The 19,456-nt window shown below is 39.0% G+C and overlaps 1 protein-coding gene across 14 annotated transcripts in view; it reads right to left on the reverse strand.

Annotated features, from left to right (window-relative positions):
- Nucleotides 1-19,456, reverse strand: part of ARID1B (AT-rich interaction domain 1B) — a 355,979-nt gene that overhangs the window by 69,315 nt on the left and 267,208 nt on the right. For all 14 annotated transcript variants that reach the window (XM_082215164.1, XM_082215169.1, XM_082215163.1 and 11 more), the window contains one exon: nucleotides 10,835-11,014. In XM_082215164.1, coding sequence (XP_082071290.1) covers nucleotides 10,835-11,014 — 180 coding nt within the window. The remainder of the gene's footprint in view (nucleotides 1-10,834; nucleotides 11,015-19,456) is intronic.

Raw genomic sequence — 19,456 nt, forward strand, 5'->3', positions numbered from 1 at the left:
AAAAGGCTACCACACCGCGTGCTATGAGTTGCTCCTCGAAGTCAAGTCGCAACTGTATTAATGGTGTTAAGAAAAAGGAAACAAACTTGCAAGACGTTTCCGTCTTGCAAAGCAAGCCCATAGGGAAAATCGTCTTGCGAAGCAGCTCAAAAAACAAAAAACCCTTTCGTTTTGCGTCTTGCGAGGCATTCGTCTTGCGAGGTACCACTGTAACACTGAGCATTCGCTTTAGGAACTGACAACAAGCGCTCCCACTATGTGCTTAAAATGAAATGCCAGCCTCCAGTTTTAGCTGCTATTTTAAATACAGTGGTACCTTGGGTTAAGTACTTAATTTGTTCCGGAGGTCTGTTCTTAACCTGAAACTGTTCTTAACCTGAAGCACCACTTTAGCTAATGGGGCCTCCTGCTGCCGCGCCGCTGGAGCCCGATTTCTGTTCTCATACTGAAGCAAAGTTCTTAACCCAAGGTAATATTTCTGGGTTAGCGGAGTCTGTAACCTGAAGCGTATGTAACCTGAGGTATCACTGTACAACTTGTTAATCCCCACCCCAGCACAACCATAGGTAACCAACCTTTCTAATATAATTGATAAACAATTCACTAACAGCCTTTATTGCTGACATTTTACTTCCACTCAGATATAAATTCACTGGTATATCCACTGTTTGTTCTACACATATCTATTTTTATTATGCAGCTGTGTTTGTGGAACACAAACCAGACATTCCCATTCATATTCTATGTGAAACAGGAAAATCTTTATGTGATATCAACACCTGCTGGGTCTTTTGTCCTGGAAAAACTTCTTCACACCTGCCTAGTAATCACATGGCAGCAGTGAGGACTTTGTGGTCAGGAGAAAAAACCTTGCAGGTTGAATAGCCCTCAGAAATCTAACATTATCTACTTCTGCTTTACATAGTAATCTTTCTAACATATATAATATAATGTATATAATTCCAATCGTCAGCATAGATCTGACCCATATATGCTATACTAGGAAACTGGTCAAGACTTAGGGGAATTCAGAATGGAACTTTATCAGATATGACTGCACAATATGAGATTGTAACTGAGTCTTTGAAACAGCATGAGAAGTGTCTCCCAGTTTCTTTATACAGTACAAGGATGAGGATCTATCCTAGCTGTTAAACACAAAGGTGCTATATTACTGTTCATAGACAAGATGAGTCACAGGAGATACAAAAAAACCTCAATTTTCTTTTGATCTCTCAAATGTCTTGTGGCTTCAGGTAAGAAAGCATGTCTCTTTTAAAAAAAATATGAATTAATTTTTCATTAATAATAATCCAATATAAGCCACATTGATATAATACCAAATCATAATACAATTTTAAAAGCCAATTATTCCATTCCAAATTAAACATTTTTGGGTGTCTTCCCATGTTCTGATTTTGGGGAGATGATGTTGCTGTTCCTTCTCCTGCTTCTATTCTTATTTAATCCAAATAATACCATTCCAATGTAAATCATTTATCTTAAAGAAAGAAAAAGTGTCTCCATGGGATGACACTGAAGTCTCGTCTAAAGCTGGGAGGGGGAACCTGTGGCCATCCAGATGTTGTTGAACTTCAACTCACACACTTGCAAGTGTGTATGTATATACCGTATTTTTTGCTCTATAAGACTCACTTTTTCCCTCCTAAAAAGTAAGGGGAAATGTGTGTGCGTCTTATGGAGCGAATGCAGGCTGCGCAGCTATCCCAGAAGCCAGAACAGCAAGAGGGATCGTTGCTTTCACTGCGCAGCGATCCCTCTTGCTGTTCTGACTTCTGAGATTCAGAATATTTTTTTTCTTGTTTTCCTCCTCCAAAAACTAGGTGCGTCTTGTGGTCTGGTGCGTCTTATAGAGCGAAAAATACGGTACATGTGTGTGTGTTTGTCTCAGAGACACACTGACCTGTCTGAAGCCCCTCATATGATACTGTAAAATTAATTTGCAACAGAGAAGCATGAGTATAGATCTCTAATGCCTTGTAAACTTCTGGTATTAAAAAAACAAACACTTGTTCTCAATTTTCTTTATTGGGGCTACGTGCAGGGCAGCAGTAGAATAGACATCACCCACAAACACAGAGGAATCTTCTTTATCAAAGTGGTTTAGTCAGAATAGGCTAGGTTGACAAGAACACGATAACCTTTGGGGGGGAATGTAGATTTCCCCCCTCAACACCTCAATAAATAAATAAATAGCAACAAACGAGACAGAAAGCCAGGAATGAGAATTACAAACTTATTTCCATGTTTCTCTAATATATTAGTAATTTGCTGGCAATGGCTTTGACAGCCAACAGATGGATGCACCATTAGATACAATGAATGGAGCAGATGCTGAGCCAGCCTCCATCAGCTGGACATGTCAAGCAGCCAAGTGCAAGAGCCACACTTTTCAAGTGGGTACCGGTTGGCGTGGCAGCCTTGGAACATTAACAAGCAGCCCATTCTCCTTTCAGCCAATGGATTTCAGTTTCCAGCCCATTTCAGTGAATTATCACTAATTGCAGGAGCTGTAGAGTCTTATATACAGGGGAAAGCAGTGGCCCTATTAAACCAAATTTAAAATAGAGGAATGGAGACATAGACTTCAGCATTTAAGCTTGAAAACAGAAATATTTCAAGATCCTCGAGCTCATGCCTAGATTGTAGCAGATTGTGTGACATGTAGCAAATCCAGAGAAGCATTTGTACTCTGGTTTAAATTGAAACTGTCTCAGTGTCAGTGTCATTGGGAATACTCACAGTCCTAAAGATGATCTGGCAAGATATACAAACACATTTAAGGCTGAACAATAAACCTATTTTAACAAAGCCTATCTTCTTATTTACATGTTCTGTACAGTGTGTAGTTCTTCTTTAGATACTCAACAGATAAATATTTTAAATAAAATATTTAAAACAGAATTTTAATTCTACCGAGTGCTTCTATACAGATTTTTGATAACAAGCTTGTTCCGAATCAATTCTAATATGGCTAACTGAAGACACTAACCATTTGCTCATGAAGTGTTTCTTCCTATAAAATAAATTGCACATATCCAGCCATTTTATATTGCTTATGTGTGTATGTCACGTTATGCTTAATGGACAGAAAAACAAAACTCTAGTTGTAAATGTATCAACTCCAGTGTCTACCATTTTAGATACATGTCAAACATGCCACTGAATAAAATGAAGGTTGTCACTTATTCAGCGTAACTTTTAGGATACTGTATGACACTGGATGCTTAAAATTCTACAAGGAAGGCTCAAGCAGTATGTGGACCGAGAACTCCCAGAAGTGCAAGCTGGATTTAGAAGAGGCAGAGGAACCAGAGACCAAATTGCAAACATGCGCTGGATTATGGAGAAAGCCAGAGAGTTCCAGAAAGACATCTACTTCTGCTTCATTGACTATGCAAAAGCCTTTGACTGTGTTGACCACAGCAAACTATGGCAAGTTCTTAAAGAAATGGGAGTGCCTGATCACCTCATCTGTCTCCTGCGAAATCTCTATGTGGGACAAGAAGCTACAGTTAGAACTGGATATGGAACAACTGATTGGTTCAAAATTGGGAAAGGAGTACGGCAAGGCTGTATATTGTCTCCTTGCTTATTTAACTTATATGCAGAATTCATCATGCGAAAGGCTGGGCTGGATGAATCCCAAGCCGGAATTAAGATTGCCGGAAGAAATATCAACAACCTCAGATATGCAGATGACACAACCTTGATGGCAGAAAGTGAAGAGGAATTAAAGAACCTTTTAATGAGGGTGAAAGAGGAGAGCGCAAAATATGGTCTGAAGCTCAACATCAAAAAAACGAAGATCATGGCCACTGGGCCCATCACCTCCTGGCAAATAGATGGGGAAGAAATGGAGGCAGTGAGAGATTTTACTTTCTTGGGCTCCATGATCAGTGCAGATGGTGACAGCAGTCACGAAATTAAAAGACGCCTGCTCCTTGGGAGAAAGGCGATGGCAAACCTAGACAACATCTTAAAAAGCAGAGACATCACCTTGCCAACAAAGGTCCGTATAGTAAAAGCCATGGTTTTCCCAGTAGTGATGTATGGAAGTGAGAGCTGGACCATAAAGAAGGCTGATCGCCGAAGAATTGATGCTTTTGAATTATGGTGCTGGAGGAGACTCTTGAGAGTCCCATGGACTGCAAGAAGATCAAACGTATCCATTCTTAAGGAAATCAGCCCTGAGTGCTCACTGGAAGGACAGATCCTGAAGCTGAGACTCCAATACTTTGGCCACCTCATGAGAAGAGAGGACTCCCTGGAAAAGACCCTGATGTTGGGAAAGATGGAGGGCACAAAGAGAAGGGGACGACAGAGAATGAGATGGTTGGATGGTGTTCTTGAAGCTACTAGCATGAGTTTGATCAAACTGCGGGAGGCAGTGGAGGACAGAAGTGCCTGGCGTGCTCTGGTCCATGGGGTCACGAAGAGTCGGACACGACTAAACGACTAAACAACAACAACAACAATGATCATCAAAGAATGGAGTCAACAAACCTCCGTATGATTTTGCAGGCAGGTACATCTCTGATACACCAATGCTTTCAATAGCTCCAATTCTTGACTAAAACCCAGAAATTCATTTGCAGAGACACTTGCAGTATAAAGAAAGTGGGGGAACAAGGAACTGCAGAACTTAACAGGAAAAGGGACACAGTATTTGGCATGTTATCTGAGAGCATTGCTTTGGCATTAAAATCAATTCCATTCAGTCAGTTTGAATGGCTAATGTTTTACTAAGAAGAAAGCTACCATTTTCAGACAAGAATCTCAATAATTTCAATATGGGTAGGTCATTATGGTAAATTATAAATCTGGGTTTTTTCTTCTTCTTTACAACATAAGCTAGCAGCTAATTATTGCACAGTTCGTACAATTTGGGACCTTATAATTGCATAATATTTTACAAACCAAAAGGTTTCCACCAGCTGGAAAGCTAATTCTCAAAACTGCTGCCATTCAGCAATGTACCCAATTCACAGTTCAGTTTAGAAAACTAGAGAAATGGATGAATCTGCCCATAGAGGATTCAACCATTGTTGTTTCCAAGTGGCATCATTACATGCAGGCACCAAAAGCAACCATGCGAAGTAACTAATGTGGAATTAGAGGCAATCAAATAGCTTCTAAAACAAGCAGATGAAATAATCCATCTAGTAGACTAAAATTACTATCCCAATTAAGCAATTTCACAACAGAACAGAACTATTGTCAACACTTGTGTCCAAAAATCCTTGCAAGCAGCTGAAGAATTTGCTAAAATGGTTGGCAAGTTGAAACACTTAATGAAATATGGTTGCATCCAATGGTTGGTGGAAGGCTCTTTGATCTACTGGAGGTTTCCATGAGGAGAAAATGGGAAGAGATTATTTTTGCTGATTCCCCCTTACATCTGCTGCTCTCTGCACCCCTCTAAGGTGGGGACCCCTTAGATTCGAACAGTGTGAGAGGTGTCACAGAGGGGTCTGCAGAAGAAAGGTGAAATTTCTAAAAACAGTCTCTTCTACCTTTCTACTGGATTAAATAGCCTTCTGCCAGTAGAGGGACACAACTGGATTTAACCTATTAACTTTAAACCTAGCTCATGGAAAACAAAGCAGTCAAAGCAGTCTTTGGCATCATCTCTTCAATAGGAGTCAACAAGAGTTTTAAAGCTCTTTAAAATATTCCCCCAAAATTCTAAAACATGTAATAAGGGAGCTCACAGAAACTGAAGGCTTCTTTAAACAGCACAAATGTTATGTTTCCTCTCTACAGTAAATATATTACAATACACACTAAACAATGTTGAATCCTCACAGGCTTTCCCACATCCTCCATCAATGAAGGAAAGTCTTTATGTGAAGCAGACAAATAAATGGATACAAAATCCTTGTACGGCAGAACTCAAAGCACTCACTACAAAAGCTGTATTTGAGGCAAAGGTCTGTTTTATTACATCTTGCTTTAAAACCATATGAGACGAAAGTGAATGGAGGTCCTTTCTGTCATGTCTATATACAGATCAAGAAGTCAAAAGATGGAATACTTATGCCACAACTAAAACATTATGTTCATGGGTGGGGGGCACACCAGGTGCTTATAATGGAAGAGAAGGAGCTGTACAACTACTGGGATCAGGATTTTTTGTTCAAAAAAGCATAACATACAAAAACTGTTTAAGATATGTTGATTTTCATGCTTTTTTTAAAAAAAAGTAGTTCCCTAGTTTGATTGGTCACAGAGTGAAGTGCAAACTGCACAAACTATCAGTGATATATTCAGGCACTATTTGAATGAACTTAGCTTATTCCCAGGTTCATTCAACCCCCACTCTAGGTTTGTAAGAATGGGACTTCTCAGGAATAAGGGCCTACTTGGGAGCAGGGAACTTTGAAAGCTAGGCTAATCAGTTGCAGCTGATTTGGGTGACCAGATACATAAACTCCTAGTTGCTTGAACAACACTAGTCCTTAGCTCTGGGCAAGCCAGCTTATTGTTCCTATCCTGACTGACCTGCTACTACCAACCCTTGCTAATACCTTGTCTACCCTCGGACCACTCTGCTGTGTTTGACTTCAGGACCCTGCTACTAGACCCTCCCTCACTGTGCTTGATCTCAGCTTCTGAGCCCTGACTTGTAAGTAAAATTAACTATAGCTATTGTAAACAAGCAACTGCAGGAGGGAACAGGAGACCAAAGTCAGAGGCCATGTGAGTCAGAGGCCATGATGTCTGAACTGGACCAATAGTTTAGGAGCATCAAAATCCACATAGAAACTAGCCTAAAATTAGTATCAGTTTAATCTCATTCACCAAAGGCTTTATGTACTAGTAAAATTAATCTACAATGAAGTCTATTTTTATACCTATTGTTCACACTAAAGGAACAATATTTTAAGATGAAATATTCCAGTAAATAATTATGATCTATGTTGCCTGGACAGAAAAAAACTTTAAGATGAAGAACAGCTCTATGACAAAAATGCCATTTTGGTTGAGAATAATAAACCATAAAGTACTGTATATTATGTTCAGGAAACCACTCCATTAAAAAAAATATCTCTCCTCCAAATAAGCTGTTGGGAAAAGATCAGTGGGTCTCAGTATATGCCAGGAAGATAAGGGATATAGTAATTATGGCAACCTCTTCGGAAGTTTTACAGTGAAGCTAGGTGAGTTTTGGCAAGCAACATGCACTTTTACTGGAATCTGTGTTCGTTCATATCTAACGTTTTGGACAAACCTGAAAAGCATACAAACCCACAGAGGGTGAGCCAATAAAGTTGCAATATGAAACACTGCAAAAACAAAGGTTTCATATGACTGGCTATCGTTCTTCAACAATGCCTCTGAGGGCCAATTTAAACATTACAGCTTTCATGTGAAGTCTGCTAGAAAGAATTCAACACTTATTTATTTTTTATCCTGACTTTCTTCCAAGCAGCACAGAATGGTCTACAGGACCACCCCCCCATAAAAACCACCTACCCATTTTATTGGTCCAAACAAATGTATTGTAGCCATGCCACTGGATGAGATTAAGAATGTTGGAGGAATCTGTTGAAAATGGACCATTGAGCTGACATGGATTCTTATATAAATGCTTTTCTAAACAAGTGGACATTATATGCAAATAGAGATGTAAATTGCTTTACTGTTACATATTCAATCATATATAATTCCTGCTGTCCCATAAGGGGCTCCATTGCTTTTCTTTCTTCTGCAGTGTTGATTGAGAGTTGACTTTGTTTCTAGGGGCAGCTTATAGGTGCTAAGGCTGCAATCCTAACCATATTTACTCCAATGTCCCATTGAATTCAATGGGGCTCACTCCCAGATAAGCAGAGTTATGATTGCATCTTTAATCTGCTTTCTACTGTGAAATATAAAATCTAGTGGAATGCAAAATTCATTATTGCTCCTTTCACATTGGTACCTTTTGATTTCATCCATGCCCCTCAGTTTAAAGTCTGAGGAGCATATTTAACTAAGTGTGAGTGGAACAACCTCTGCTTGTGCAATGGAACTTCTTTGTTAGAGCCTACACTCCTACTTGAGTGTAGGCTGAACTCCTGACATTCCTCACCCCTGTTCCCCTGTCCTGTATAGGCTTAACTATGCACATAGGCTTAACTGTCACCAAGTATAATAATAAAAACTACAGAAGTTGTGCTAGGGGTTGCGCAACATATTTCACAAGTACAAGACATCAATTGAATTTGGCTGTTGCGGTAAACTAGGGCCTCCTGGCAGCAGAATGGCTGTTGCACAAGCTGGCTGTAACAATTGGATATCAGCTACTGTCTTCTAGCACTCAGCTGAAATTGTCTGCATTATTCAAAAAGCTGGCCACAACTTGAAAATCTTTAGTCTGCAGCATATCCTGGAAATCTCACAAGAGGTAACTTTAACTTGCAAATTGTTTGACAGTTGTGATTGACACTTTCAAACTGACTAACTTCACACATCTCTAAATTAACTTTACCAATGAATGAAGTTTCTTTTTTTTAAGAAAAAGTTATGTATTAAATTTGTTAGTAACTTTATCTTGCCCAAGGCAAACCAAAGTTTCTGATCCACAAGTATGATCTTTTTGCATTCTGTCAAGACTTTTAAGAAATCAACCTGTATTCCTCGTCTACTTAACATGGACTGAACTACAGACATGCGCACCAACATTACTATATTTATTCTGTGAACTGAGTTACTTCACCTCACTTACATTACAAGCATTAACTACAGATATCTGCTCACTTTGGACCAGGGGTGCCAGCTTGAATAAAATATTGGGGCTGGGGCAGGTAAGCCCTGCCCCACATAATCGTTTACAAGATGTGGCACACATGCATCATTTGAATGGCAGCGCCCATCAACCTTTTTTTGGGGTAGTCCCCTCAAATATTTTACTAGGGGGCAGGGTTGAAGGGGCCTTGGTTCCAAAGAGAAGGGTCCTATGCTTTGGACAAACCAGTAGCTACTCAAAATGACCACCACAACCCATATAAGAAGGATGAACTTATGTATGATGCAGAAGTACATGAATAATCACAGAAGCAGTATACCTTTTCAGAATTAAGGGGTGATTGCCAATGAACTAACAGTAAACTGAACCATCTGGGCTAGTTAAAAGAGACAACCTCCTTCAATAGACACTTCCTCTTTCAGTTTGCTATCGTTTTATAGCCACATGGATATAAGCCAGGCATATCTCTTAAGTGCATTAGTAGTGGCTATTACTCTACAAGAAAAATCTGCTACATTTTGGAAGTTTCAGCTGTACTATTGCCAATTACTGATGTTCAGATATTAAGATCTGAGCTAACGAACATGTTTCACCCACAAGCTCTTGAATGCAAGCAGGCTTCTTGTCGGCTAAAAATAACAACACCAGCTAGCTGCCAGCTAGCTAGCTTCCCCTCACAAATGAATGAGCATACGTTAGGATCAAATATATCAAGGCAACATTTCTTTGAACTGAGTGGTGCTGACCCGTGGCTAGAATAATAGCAGGAGTGAAAAGTCCTGGGAGGTGCAGATGAAGACTTGCATAATCTGTTCTTCTATGATCCTAACAACTGTGGGACAGTTCATCACAAAAATTATGAGTATCTACTTTTCCACTCACCCTGCCCCAAAAGATATGGCCTTTATTTTAAATAAAATAATTCTGAAAACCTGATGACATGTGAATGTTGTTGGTGACTGCAAAGGTCTATAAAAACTGACCAGAAAACTACATGACGTCTTCTATATATTGGCCCAATGTTAAATTTTCTTGTACAACAATGTTTTATAAAAATCCTTCTGGAGGAAGAACTGTATTGGAATTAAATATTCACATGGATGTTCGATTCTTATATTATTTGTTGTGGCTTATGTTTTTGTTGTTGTTAACTTTGCTGTCTGGTCTTTGACCACAATAAAGACTGATTGATATTATATTCTTTTTTCTGACAGGGTTCCCTGAAAAAGTGTCCTCTAGTGGGTCCTGTCCTAAATCAGCAGGATCATAGGATTTCATCCACTGATTGTGGCGGGCAGCAGCAGCAGAACTGCTGTGATATTTGCTGAGCAGTTATTAGGTGCCTGCCATTGCAGCTTCACTCCAGGACATTGTGGGTATTTAAAATAATGGGCAGCACGAACACCCAGTTGTCAAGTACAATGTAGGTGGGGCAGGAATGGAATCAATGCTGGGTCTCCTGGGATCTTGGAAGGTGCCCAAGAAAGTTAATGCTGGCTCTGTCTGGAACCACCCCTTCATCTTAATTCCTAGAAATTAATTTCAAAAAGTTATAGAGGTAGAACGTGGGAGTTTGTCCTCCACCCTGCCCCCAATGTCCACATGGGAGAGGGGTATTTCCAGGGGAATAGAGTTTCATGTAAGGCAGGCAATCAGAACTGAGTTCACTTTCCAAGGAAGACTCTGAGATGAAGATTAATCCATGTGATATTTTGAAACAGGCTTAAACCAACTTCTTACAAGCAACTGAAAGCACACTGGTGACCGGCATATTAGGTGCTGTTTTGTGCAGGCTGTGAACTTATGAATTCTTGCTATCTGTTTAGAATAAAAATGGGGGGTAGACTCCTGTATTTCAATTATGTTCAACTAGTATTTTTAAAATTAAGAATATTTCTCATAATAACTCTTTTTCAATACATCCACAAAGGAATAATAAAGATAAAAGGAGTGTGTGTGTAGTCTTTTTATAAAAATATAAAAAGAAAAACACACAAATTTCTGCAGGATAAGAAATGTTCTATAGCATTTATTAAAGACTGATTAAGAGCTGGCTATTTTATGCGTTATCTGTTTTACCTTGTGGCCCATACTGGTTCATCTGAGTTCCATAAGTACCACTTGAATTGCTCTGTGGAAAGCTACCAATTCCAGAATGTATTTGGCCTCCGGGTGAAGGATGGGGTGACATAGATGGTCCAGTCTGCTGAGGCGTGTACTGAGACAATTGAGGATTTCTCTGAATGCCTGCCAGGAAACCTAAACGAGAAATAAACACAACACAGGAACAAATTAAAGACTTCCACATGGAAAACTCAAACATTTCTTTACCAAAAAACCCCCACACAAAACATTAAAACTTTGGTTTGAGATAGCCTTCACCAACCTAGTGTCCTCCATCCAGATGTTTGGACTAAAACTCCCATCCCTTGCTGGCTTGGGTTGAGGGGAGTTGTAGCTCAAAACATCTCAAGGACACCAGCTTAGGGAAGATTATTTTAAGGCAATGGTTATTTGTATCACATATAATTATATATGGAGAGCTGATGCACGAAAGCCACGGCAGAATTCCAAATCACAGATAACACATGACATTACTTAAGGCAGCCCTGTTCAGGGAAGTTTTTAATATGTAACGCTGTACTGTTTTTAACACTGATTGGGAGCCGCCCAGAGTGGCTGGGGAAACTCAGCCAGATGGGCGTGGTATAAATAATAAAAAATTATTATTATTATTATTATTATTATTATTATTATTATTATTATTATTTTTATTTTTATTATTATTATTAATTATTATTAATTATTATTATTATTAAGGGCATCATTTGTGAACACAATACTAATTATGCGGTTTGGAATTTACTCCACATGTAAAAGCTGTGCAAAATTCAATAGTAAGATAATGGATTAATATTAAAATAAAACAAGCTGAGAAAACAAGGAATTGGCAATTACCTTGAAGGCAGAACAATCAATGTTATATGGACTAAGTATTCTAGGCAGATTGACATTAAGACAGATTGCACAAGGGTACTTCTTGTAAGCTTTGTGAAAGTGGTGGAAGAAGCATTCAAATATCTTTGACTACAGCTGCTAATGGACATGGACACAGATTATGAATATTCAATCAAATACCAATACCTGCTTTACCTATCCTAGCCATTTTACTGCTCTCTGGAGAGTCATCCCAAGAGTTTGGGGTTGTAGCAGCTGATCACAAAGGTCATATTTAAGACACCAACCAGCCTGCACCACTCAAGAGTACTTAACTAACAGTAAAGGTATGGTATTTTTGATGCAGCAATTTATTATTTTGTTTTGTGGAGGAGAACTAAGGCAAATATCTTGTGACCTTCAGTGAATCCAATCAATTTTTAAAAAGTAGTTTGGGTGCTTATGTTTAATGGGTTCACCTTGATGCTGAGGAGAGTGCTTCTAGAGGAAGGGTTTATATAAGTGCATGGCAGGAGCCCAGATGCAATTTGCAATCCTCAGGGTGACTGCACTAGTCTGCTCTTTGCTACTCCAAGAAACTGAAAGAGGACTAGCAGGATTAGCACAGGTAGCACAGTTTGACAGAATAACTGTTGCTCAAACCTGATTACCTGGTACCTCCCCACCACCACTCTGTCGCCTCTGACCTTATTTAGAACTGCAATACCAAGCCTGCCATGAGTAAAACTGTTCTTTAGACAAGTCTTAACAAACAGGAAACTAGTACTTTAAACATTAAGTGAAGGTATAAAGCTTCTGTAGAAACAGAAGTGACAAGAGTCACTGGAAGTATAAGTCCGAAAGAAGAATTGTTCAAATGAAGGATGCGCTCAGACCAGAACTCATATTTTCTTCTCCAAGGATTGTGCCAATAAACGCTGAATTTGTACAACTTTCCCAGAGGGGAGGTGCAATTTCACTTTCCTAGCATTAATCTCTCTAGGGACTTAATATTACAAATGGGAGATAGAGATTTGGAAGGAAATGTAAAGGGAAGAAGAAACAGACAGGCTATGAAATCAGGAAAGAAATGGAATAAGCAAAAGGACAGAAGTTAGAAGAAATTACTGCCTCAATATACAAACATTTCCCCAATGCTACAATGCACTTGGACATAAATAAGTGGTCTGGCTGTCAAGTACAGTCACAGCCTCTAACAAATCTGACAATGTTTAGCAAACAGTATTCAGTGACAATTTGCTTTTTCTTACTGATCGTATCAACAGACTATGACTTTATTTCCAGGATGAGCAGAATCAAACACGAGGGTGATAAAGATATTCTAGTGAGTGCAGTGTTATTTGGTGTGTGGATACATGAATTATATTAAGAGTAATCTGTTCAAATCAGAACAACGTGAAGACTGAGATGATATTGGTAATAAGACACTTTTCACTCTAACACTAATGAAATGACAAATGCAATGAACTTTCATGCGAAGGATCTATTGGACTGATATGTAAGCTGAAAGCCAAGCTGATTGTTTAACTTGCTGTCAAAGAACAAAAAGTAAATTTAAATGTAAGAGGAGATGGATAGGCCGGTTGTAAGTAAGAGAGGTTCAAATTTTCAGGAGTTTATCTTCTCGGGATACAAGGGGTGCAGGGAATGATATTTATAGTAGATAGAATGGACTGTTAAACAAAACACCATCTTTAAACATTTGCATTACCAATGCACTCATCTCAGCAGATGGGAAGAAGCATTACAAAATCAATTGGAACCAAATCAAAGAAGCAGTAGAAAGTGAAGGCAGGGCGTTCTCTTAACTACCCCTAATAACACATCATCTTCCACTTCACAAAATGTCAAATACTACATTTATAGCCCCCCCCCTTGAAATGTCCATGGGAAGAAAACCAGCTAATGCAAACCTGACTTGTCACATTAATTTTTATAAACAATCCCACTACTTGCTGTTGTTTTATTTTGATGCTACAGCAGCTACCGAAACGAAGAGTGTTTTTGGCGAGCAGTTCCATTAGCTAATATAAACTCAAGCACTTCAGTGGCCACTACTGGGCGGTATGAAAGTAGTGAAGGTTCACTGGACTGCAATAACACACAATACCCTTTCTACTTGGCATTGCAACCACTTATTTTCATGTTTGCATCTGCTGTTGTGTGCAGAATGATTGACATGTTTCTTCACACCAGTTCAACAAAAGATGTTTCTCTGTTGCTTGGGTGAAATAATAGTCACACAACCTGTCACCTTAGCAAATTTGTCTCCCACTATAAAGGCTGGTAATACCAATTCACTTTCTCTCCAAGGTTCCAAGTTTCTAGGGACTTGAGAAGTATGCTTCATTCCTTATAAGATCCTACACGCTTAAATTCTGTATACTATGTTTAGTGTTTGTTTGCCAATTTCTTTTCACAAACTGAATTGCTTTGGTGAAGGCAGAAAATAATGACCTAGCTAAAGCTTTAACCCAGACTCCCTACTGTTCCACCAGCTGTGCTATTAAGCTAAGTGGCTGAATCGCTCTCCCAATTCTTTCTCTGATATGACAAAAACCTCAACTATGTAAGGCAGGCAATGATGTTTAAATATATCCCCTCCCCCTTCTTTACCCTCTTCCTGTCTAGTCTTGAAATTAATATCATCTATCATTGATAAATTGGAATCGGGGGAAGGATTAGGCAGATCACCCAGATGGTAGCCTGGAAACCTTTCCTTATGCAAATCTTGCCCAATGCTGTCTGATAGACATTGTAACGTGATGCACAAAGGGCACAGACACAAAGACATGAGTGACATTTGTCAATACAATGAAAGCAGCAAAGAAATGACAGACCTGAAGCCATTAGCCTGCTATCTCATGTGCAATGGATTGCCATGCCATGTAAAGTGATCTAACAGGAACATCCTTTTGAATATCGAGCTGTTTCCCTTTCACTACTATTATCCAGCTATCTACTGAGCAGTTCCATTTTGCGGAATATGTATGTGCACACTGAAATGATCAGAGAAGAAAGCTCTACAACTCTCACAGAACCAAAGGAATACTATCCTCTGTCTTCTTGGATAATAAGTGTGTCCTGTGACGATGCATAACAGGACTGGAGACCACCTTCCCAATAAATGTTTTCCAGCATCAAAGATGGACAGAAGAGACAGAATAGAAAACTTACTTTTTGGGAACTCAGGAAGATGATTCATATCATTGACTCATCTAATTCAATATATTAACAGGCAGTGACTGTCTAGGGGTTCAGACAGGAGCAGGGTCAATGGGGGCCTCATTTGGCTGGGGGCCTCAAATTCAAAGAGGAGCTCAAATTTAGACATTTATGCTGCTCAGGTGGCAGTCAGAAAAGAACTGAGCGGAAAGGCCCTTGCTTGGCCCCTTGAGGCACCCGCATACTTCAGTGGTTTTCCAACCCCCACTAAAAAAAATGTATTACAGCTTGCAATCCGTTGGTATTCTTTTAAAAAACACCTTGTTTTAGGATTATATTCTATATGTTGACCTACAAATGAAATCCATTGCTGTAGATCCTCAATAAATAGTTCAATAGTTTTAAGAACGCTTTCCTAACAAAGATCATCCAAGGTATTACCTATTTAAGTTAAAATAGAGAAACCATGAATTTCACAGCTCATGAGGGAAACCTGTGCCAGGGACAACAACCAGATTCAGTAAACTTTATTGGAAGCCTGGTGATAGGAACATTCACTGTCACTTTGTTAAGCCCTTTACCAATGAATGGTTCTGACCTATTTCTGTACTAGCCTAGGGGCTGAGATTTCAGACACTAAAAAAAACGTGTAAAAATGTTTCTACTGAGGTGTCTTATTGTTAGCAATTGTATACAGGCAGAAATATAATCAAATCCTTTCCCCAGTCTCAGCAACAACAAAAAACCCAATTTAGCTAAAGTAAATAAAAATTCATCTTCAAGAATATAACTGCGTTTATCAAAGGGGGGGGGGGGAAACCCAGTAACCAGCTGCTAGACGATAATATTTGTCTAGAGACTTGATTTTAGGTTTTGATTCTGCTGACGTGATTATTTAGTTGTCTTCTGCCACAGAGCAGTTTATGAGGGTGGCTCCTTCTCTCTGTAGGTAGACACTGCCGATTTCATGTCTTCTTGAAATAAGGCATAGATGCTGTATATTTAGCATATGCCAAAACTAATCACCTCAGTCTAAATATGAAGTTGGCTGGGGAGGATAATATGCCTGATATTCAACATTCAATCTGAAACTGACATCCATCAGGTGCTGAAATTGGCACTCAGATTCTCCAACAATAGAGCTGGTTTGGCACTCTTACACCACTTTTAAAGGTTGCAGAACAAGGGAAGAAACTCCCAGCCCTTGATATGTACTCTGCAACTGGACCAAACATTATTTGGGCAATGCCCAAACCAGATACTATTCCCAGTAGGAAAAGAAGTACCACATCACTCCCAACTTTTCACAGGCTAGGAGCTGAAATAGGTTTAAACCAGTTCAAACATAAAGATACAACTGCTTTATGGGATTACTTTAATAAAGGTGACCTTCCACGTATCTTTTGGTATTGCAAATTCAGCACCTACAAAAATGAGCGCAGTTATACAAAACCCCAATCTCCAACTTGCTTCAAATCAGTGTAACTCAGACTCAGGAAGGACACAAATATTTCCTTGAATTGAGCTGCATCATTCTGTACAAGGGATGAACAGCTGGGAAACAGAGCAGGGCCTCCTTTGTTGTTGCATCAATGCTGCATGTCATTTACCTCCAGAAAGCTGCTGTAAATTATCCCTGCATGTTAAAAAACAGGCATCCCTTTTGGTGAGCTAGGACTTCTTAACAATAATGCATGGTTTCACTATAGGTTTATTTGCTACTGGAACAACATAGAACCTTCTTCCCAGTAGTCTAGTGCTACACCGTTCTGGTAATATATGTAGAAAGGAAAATGGTTCCAATTAAATGCCAGGAGAGGGACAACACTGCTGTGGGAAGGTTCAAATCACTCAGCAGACACTCACAGTTCTTCTCTACGGACTTTCCTGGAGCAGAATGAGATTGGACAAGCGGGAAGTGGCTTCCATACTGCTCTAGGAATGCACTGATACCATTCAAGTGTTGAGTAATCATGAAGTACACACAGAAAGTATAAAATTGGCTTCGGTACCTTGTGGATGAACATGCTAACACTACCAGAAAGAGGCTTTATATATGTTTTCCCCCCCCCTCTCTCTCTGTGTGTGTCAGATGTGGAAAAACATTAATCTCTGACCATACTTTATTTGTCTGTTGTGAGCCATCCCACTTTTTTCTTTTAAACAAATGATCCAGTATTTTATTAGGTTTAACTTGTGTTTTTTTTAATGAATGCTATATTACTGTATTTCTTCTATTTGCTGCTTTGGGTGGCAGAAAAGGTGAGATAGATATACAAAATAAATGTATAAGAAAAATTATAAATAATAACAAGAACAGTGTTATTCTCTTTTTCTGTGGGTCATATTCTAAATCCTAAAATGCAATAAAAATGGAGGAAGAACATCCTTTTAAGATTTAAAACTATTCACAGTGCTTTTTGGTTGCAATTTGATTAGGATTTTTCTTTCTCTGTCTCTTCTTTAAAGACAGCAAATAGATGTCAGAGAAAAGATACTCTTTATCAAATGTCAGTATTAAGTCATAATTGTATCTGAATAGGAAATATGAAGGGAAATTCCCTAAGTGGTACGTATGACTTCTAAAGAGATAAATATGCTTTGTGTTTCATTAAATGAAAATAAATGGATGATGAAGTGACAGGATATAGATGATGGAAGTAAATAACATTAAAAGGAATAAGGAAAGCAAGAGCTTGTAGTTACATAAATTCAGTTTGCTGTTTAATATGTGTGTGCAGGAAAGCACAAAGAGAACATCAAAATGCCTGATCACATCCCATCTGTTTCTGCTTCTTACTGGATAACAATCTCCACTGCCAAAAAGCCATTTAAATTTACTACATTGTAGCTACTGATAAATATCACTTCTGTGAAGATCTAATACTAAATAAGAACTTGATTTTGAGATAATGCTTACATGCAGCTGTGTCAAATAGATCAAGGTTTCGCTCAGCTCAACACCTGGATTCTATAAGGCTGCAATTTGTTACCCACTGTGATTCTTTGCAATACATTTCCCCCCCAGAACACACTACTTGCACACCCCCTTTCTCCCCCTCCATTTAAAAACCAAGAAACAAAGCAAGATGAAACACTATCACAAGATGCAACATGTAAATGACGGGAAGGAAAAAAAGACCCTAGAGGAGAAATGATGAAAAGCAGGATATTGGCAAAGGGTGGCAAAGACAAGGGGTTTTCGGAAGCTCTCGTGATGGGTACCTTCCATGCAGATCTGACAGGCACAGAATGGTGCCATGAAACTGCCTCTAGCAACAGAATACATTTTCCAGCACATCACAGCAACTGCAATAGCATCAATTCTACTTGCAATCCATGTCCAAACAGAAAAAAAAAGTTCTCAATGGTCCTGTTTCAGCACATCTCAAGGACTAATTAAATCCTCATTACTTTCTTCTAATTATTCCAGAGCTCTGGGATTTTACTGAGCGAGTCTCTGATGGTATATCAGATGAAAAGGGTTAAATAACCTGTGTTGATTTTGAAACTCCAGACCTATTCCAGACCTTTAGCATATCATCAGCATTATCATGAATATTTAACTATACACTGCTGTGAAAATTATAATGGGAGAACAATTAAAAGTTTTTTTTAATTAATTCTGACCCATATACATTTGCCTTAATAAATAAAGGCTTTTTAAGCATCCCCTTCATGATAGTGTGTGCCAGAGTAACAGCATGAGACCATTTAATGCTTCCATTAGAGTCTGTGTTTTTAGCAGTTCCCTATCTACTATTTTAATCTGAATATGATGAACCAGGGTATACTTATTCCAAACCAAAAAGAGCACTGAGGATGCCAAATGAGAATGTTTTAGCATATAGAGAAAATATATTGTACACTGCATTTTAATTAATTTTGTTGTAACTTAGGTGCTGCCTTGAATATATCCAGGTATAGCAAGGCATGATAAAGGATATACCAGAAGTACCGTATTGGCCCAAATATAAGCTGCATCTTTAAAAGTCAAGGGAGAAAAGAAAAAAAGACAATACCCAAATATAAGCCGTTCCCTTAAAATTCTGCAGGCACTCACACCCATGTTTTATCGTATTTCGGTTTCAGCAGCGATATCATAAAAGCCAATTTTTGTAAAGTTGTGAATTTAAGCCGCATTTAAACTTTTCACGGTTGGAATTTAGGAAAAAAGTGAGGCTTACATTCAGGCCAACAGAGTAACTTGCTGGGTGGGGCTAGCTTCCCAGCATGGGGGCGGGTGTCACTATTTACCAGGTGGAAGAGGGTGATGTAAGCACACGCCAGGAGTGTCAGATTGGCTCTGCTGGTGCATTCCCACCATCTTGCCCCTCCCAGTAAGCAACAGCAACTCATGGTACCTACTGAAGTCAGAGATGACCCTGAGTGTCTACCTCTTTCTTGTAAGGCATGTCTCATATTTCCTGTTTGACCTGACCACGCAATGAGAAGGTAAGATGTGGCTCAGGCACCAACACTATCAAGCAGATGAACACAGAATAAAGCTCTAGAAATTATTCCAATGTTGCACAAAGGGAGAAGAAGAAGAAGAAGAAGAAGAAGAAGAAGAAGAAG

The sequence above is a fragment of the Podarcis vaucheri genome (assembly GCF_965113315.1).
Source record: "Podarcis vaucheri genome assembly, chromosome: 3".
In the NCBI taxonomy this organism is placed as follows: Eukaryota; Metazoa; Chordata; class Lepidosauria; order Squamata; family Lacertidae; genus Podarcis; species Podarcis vaucheri.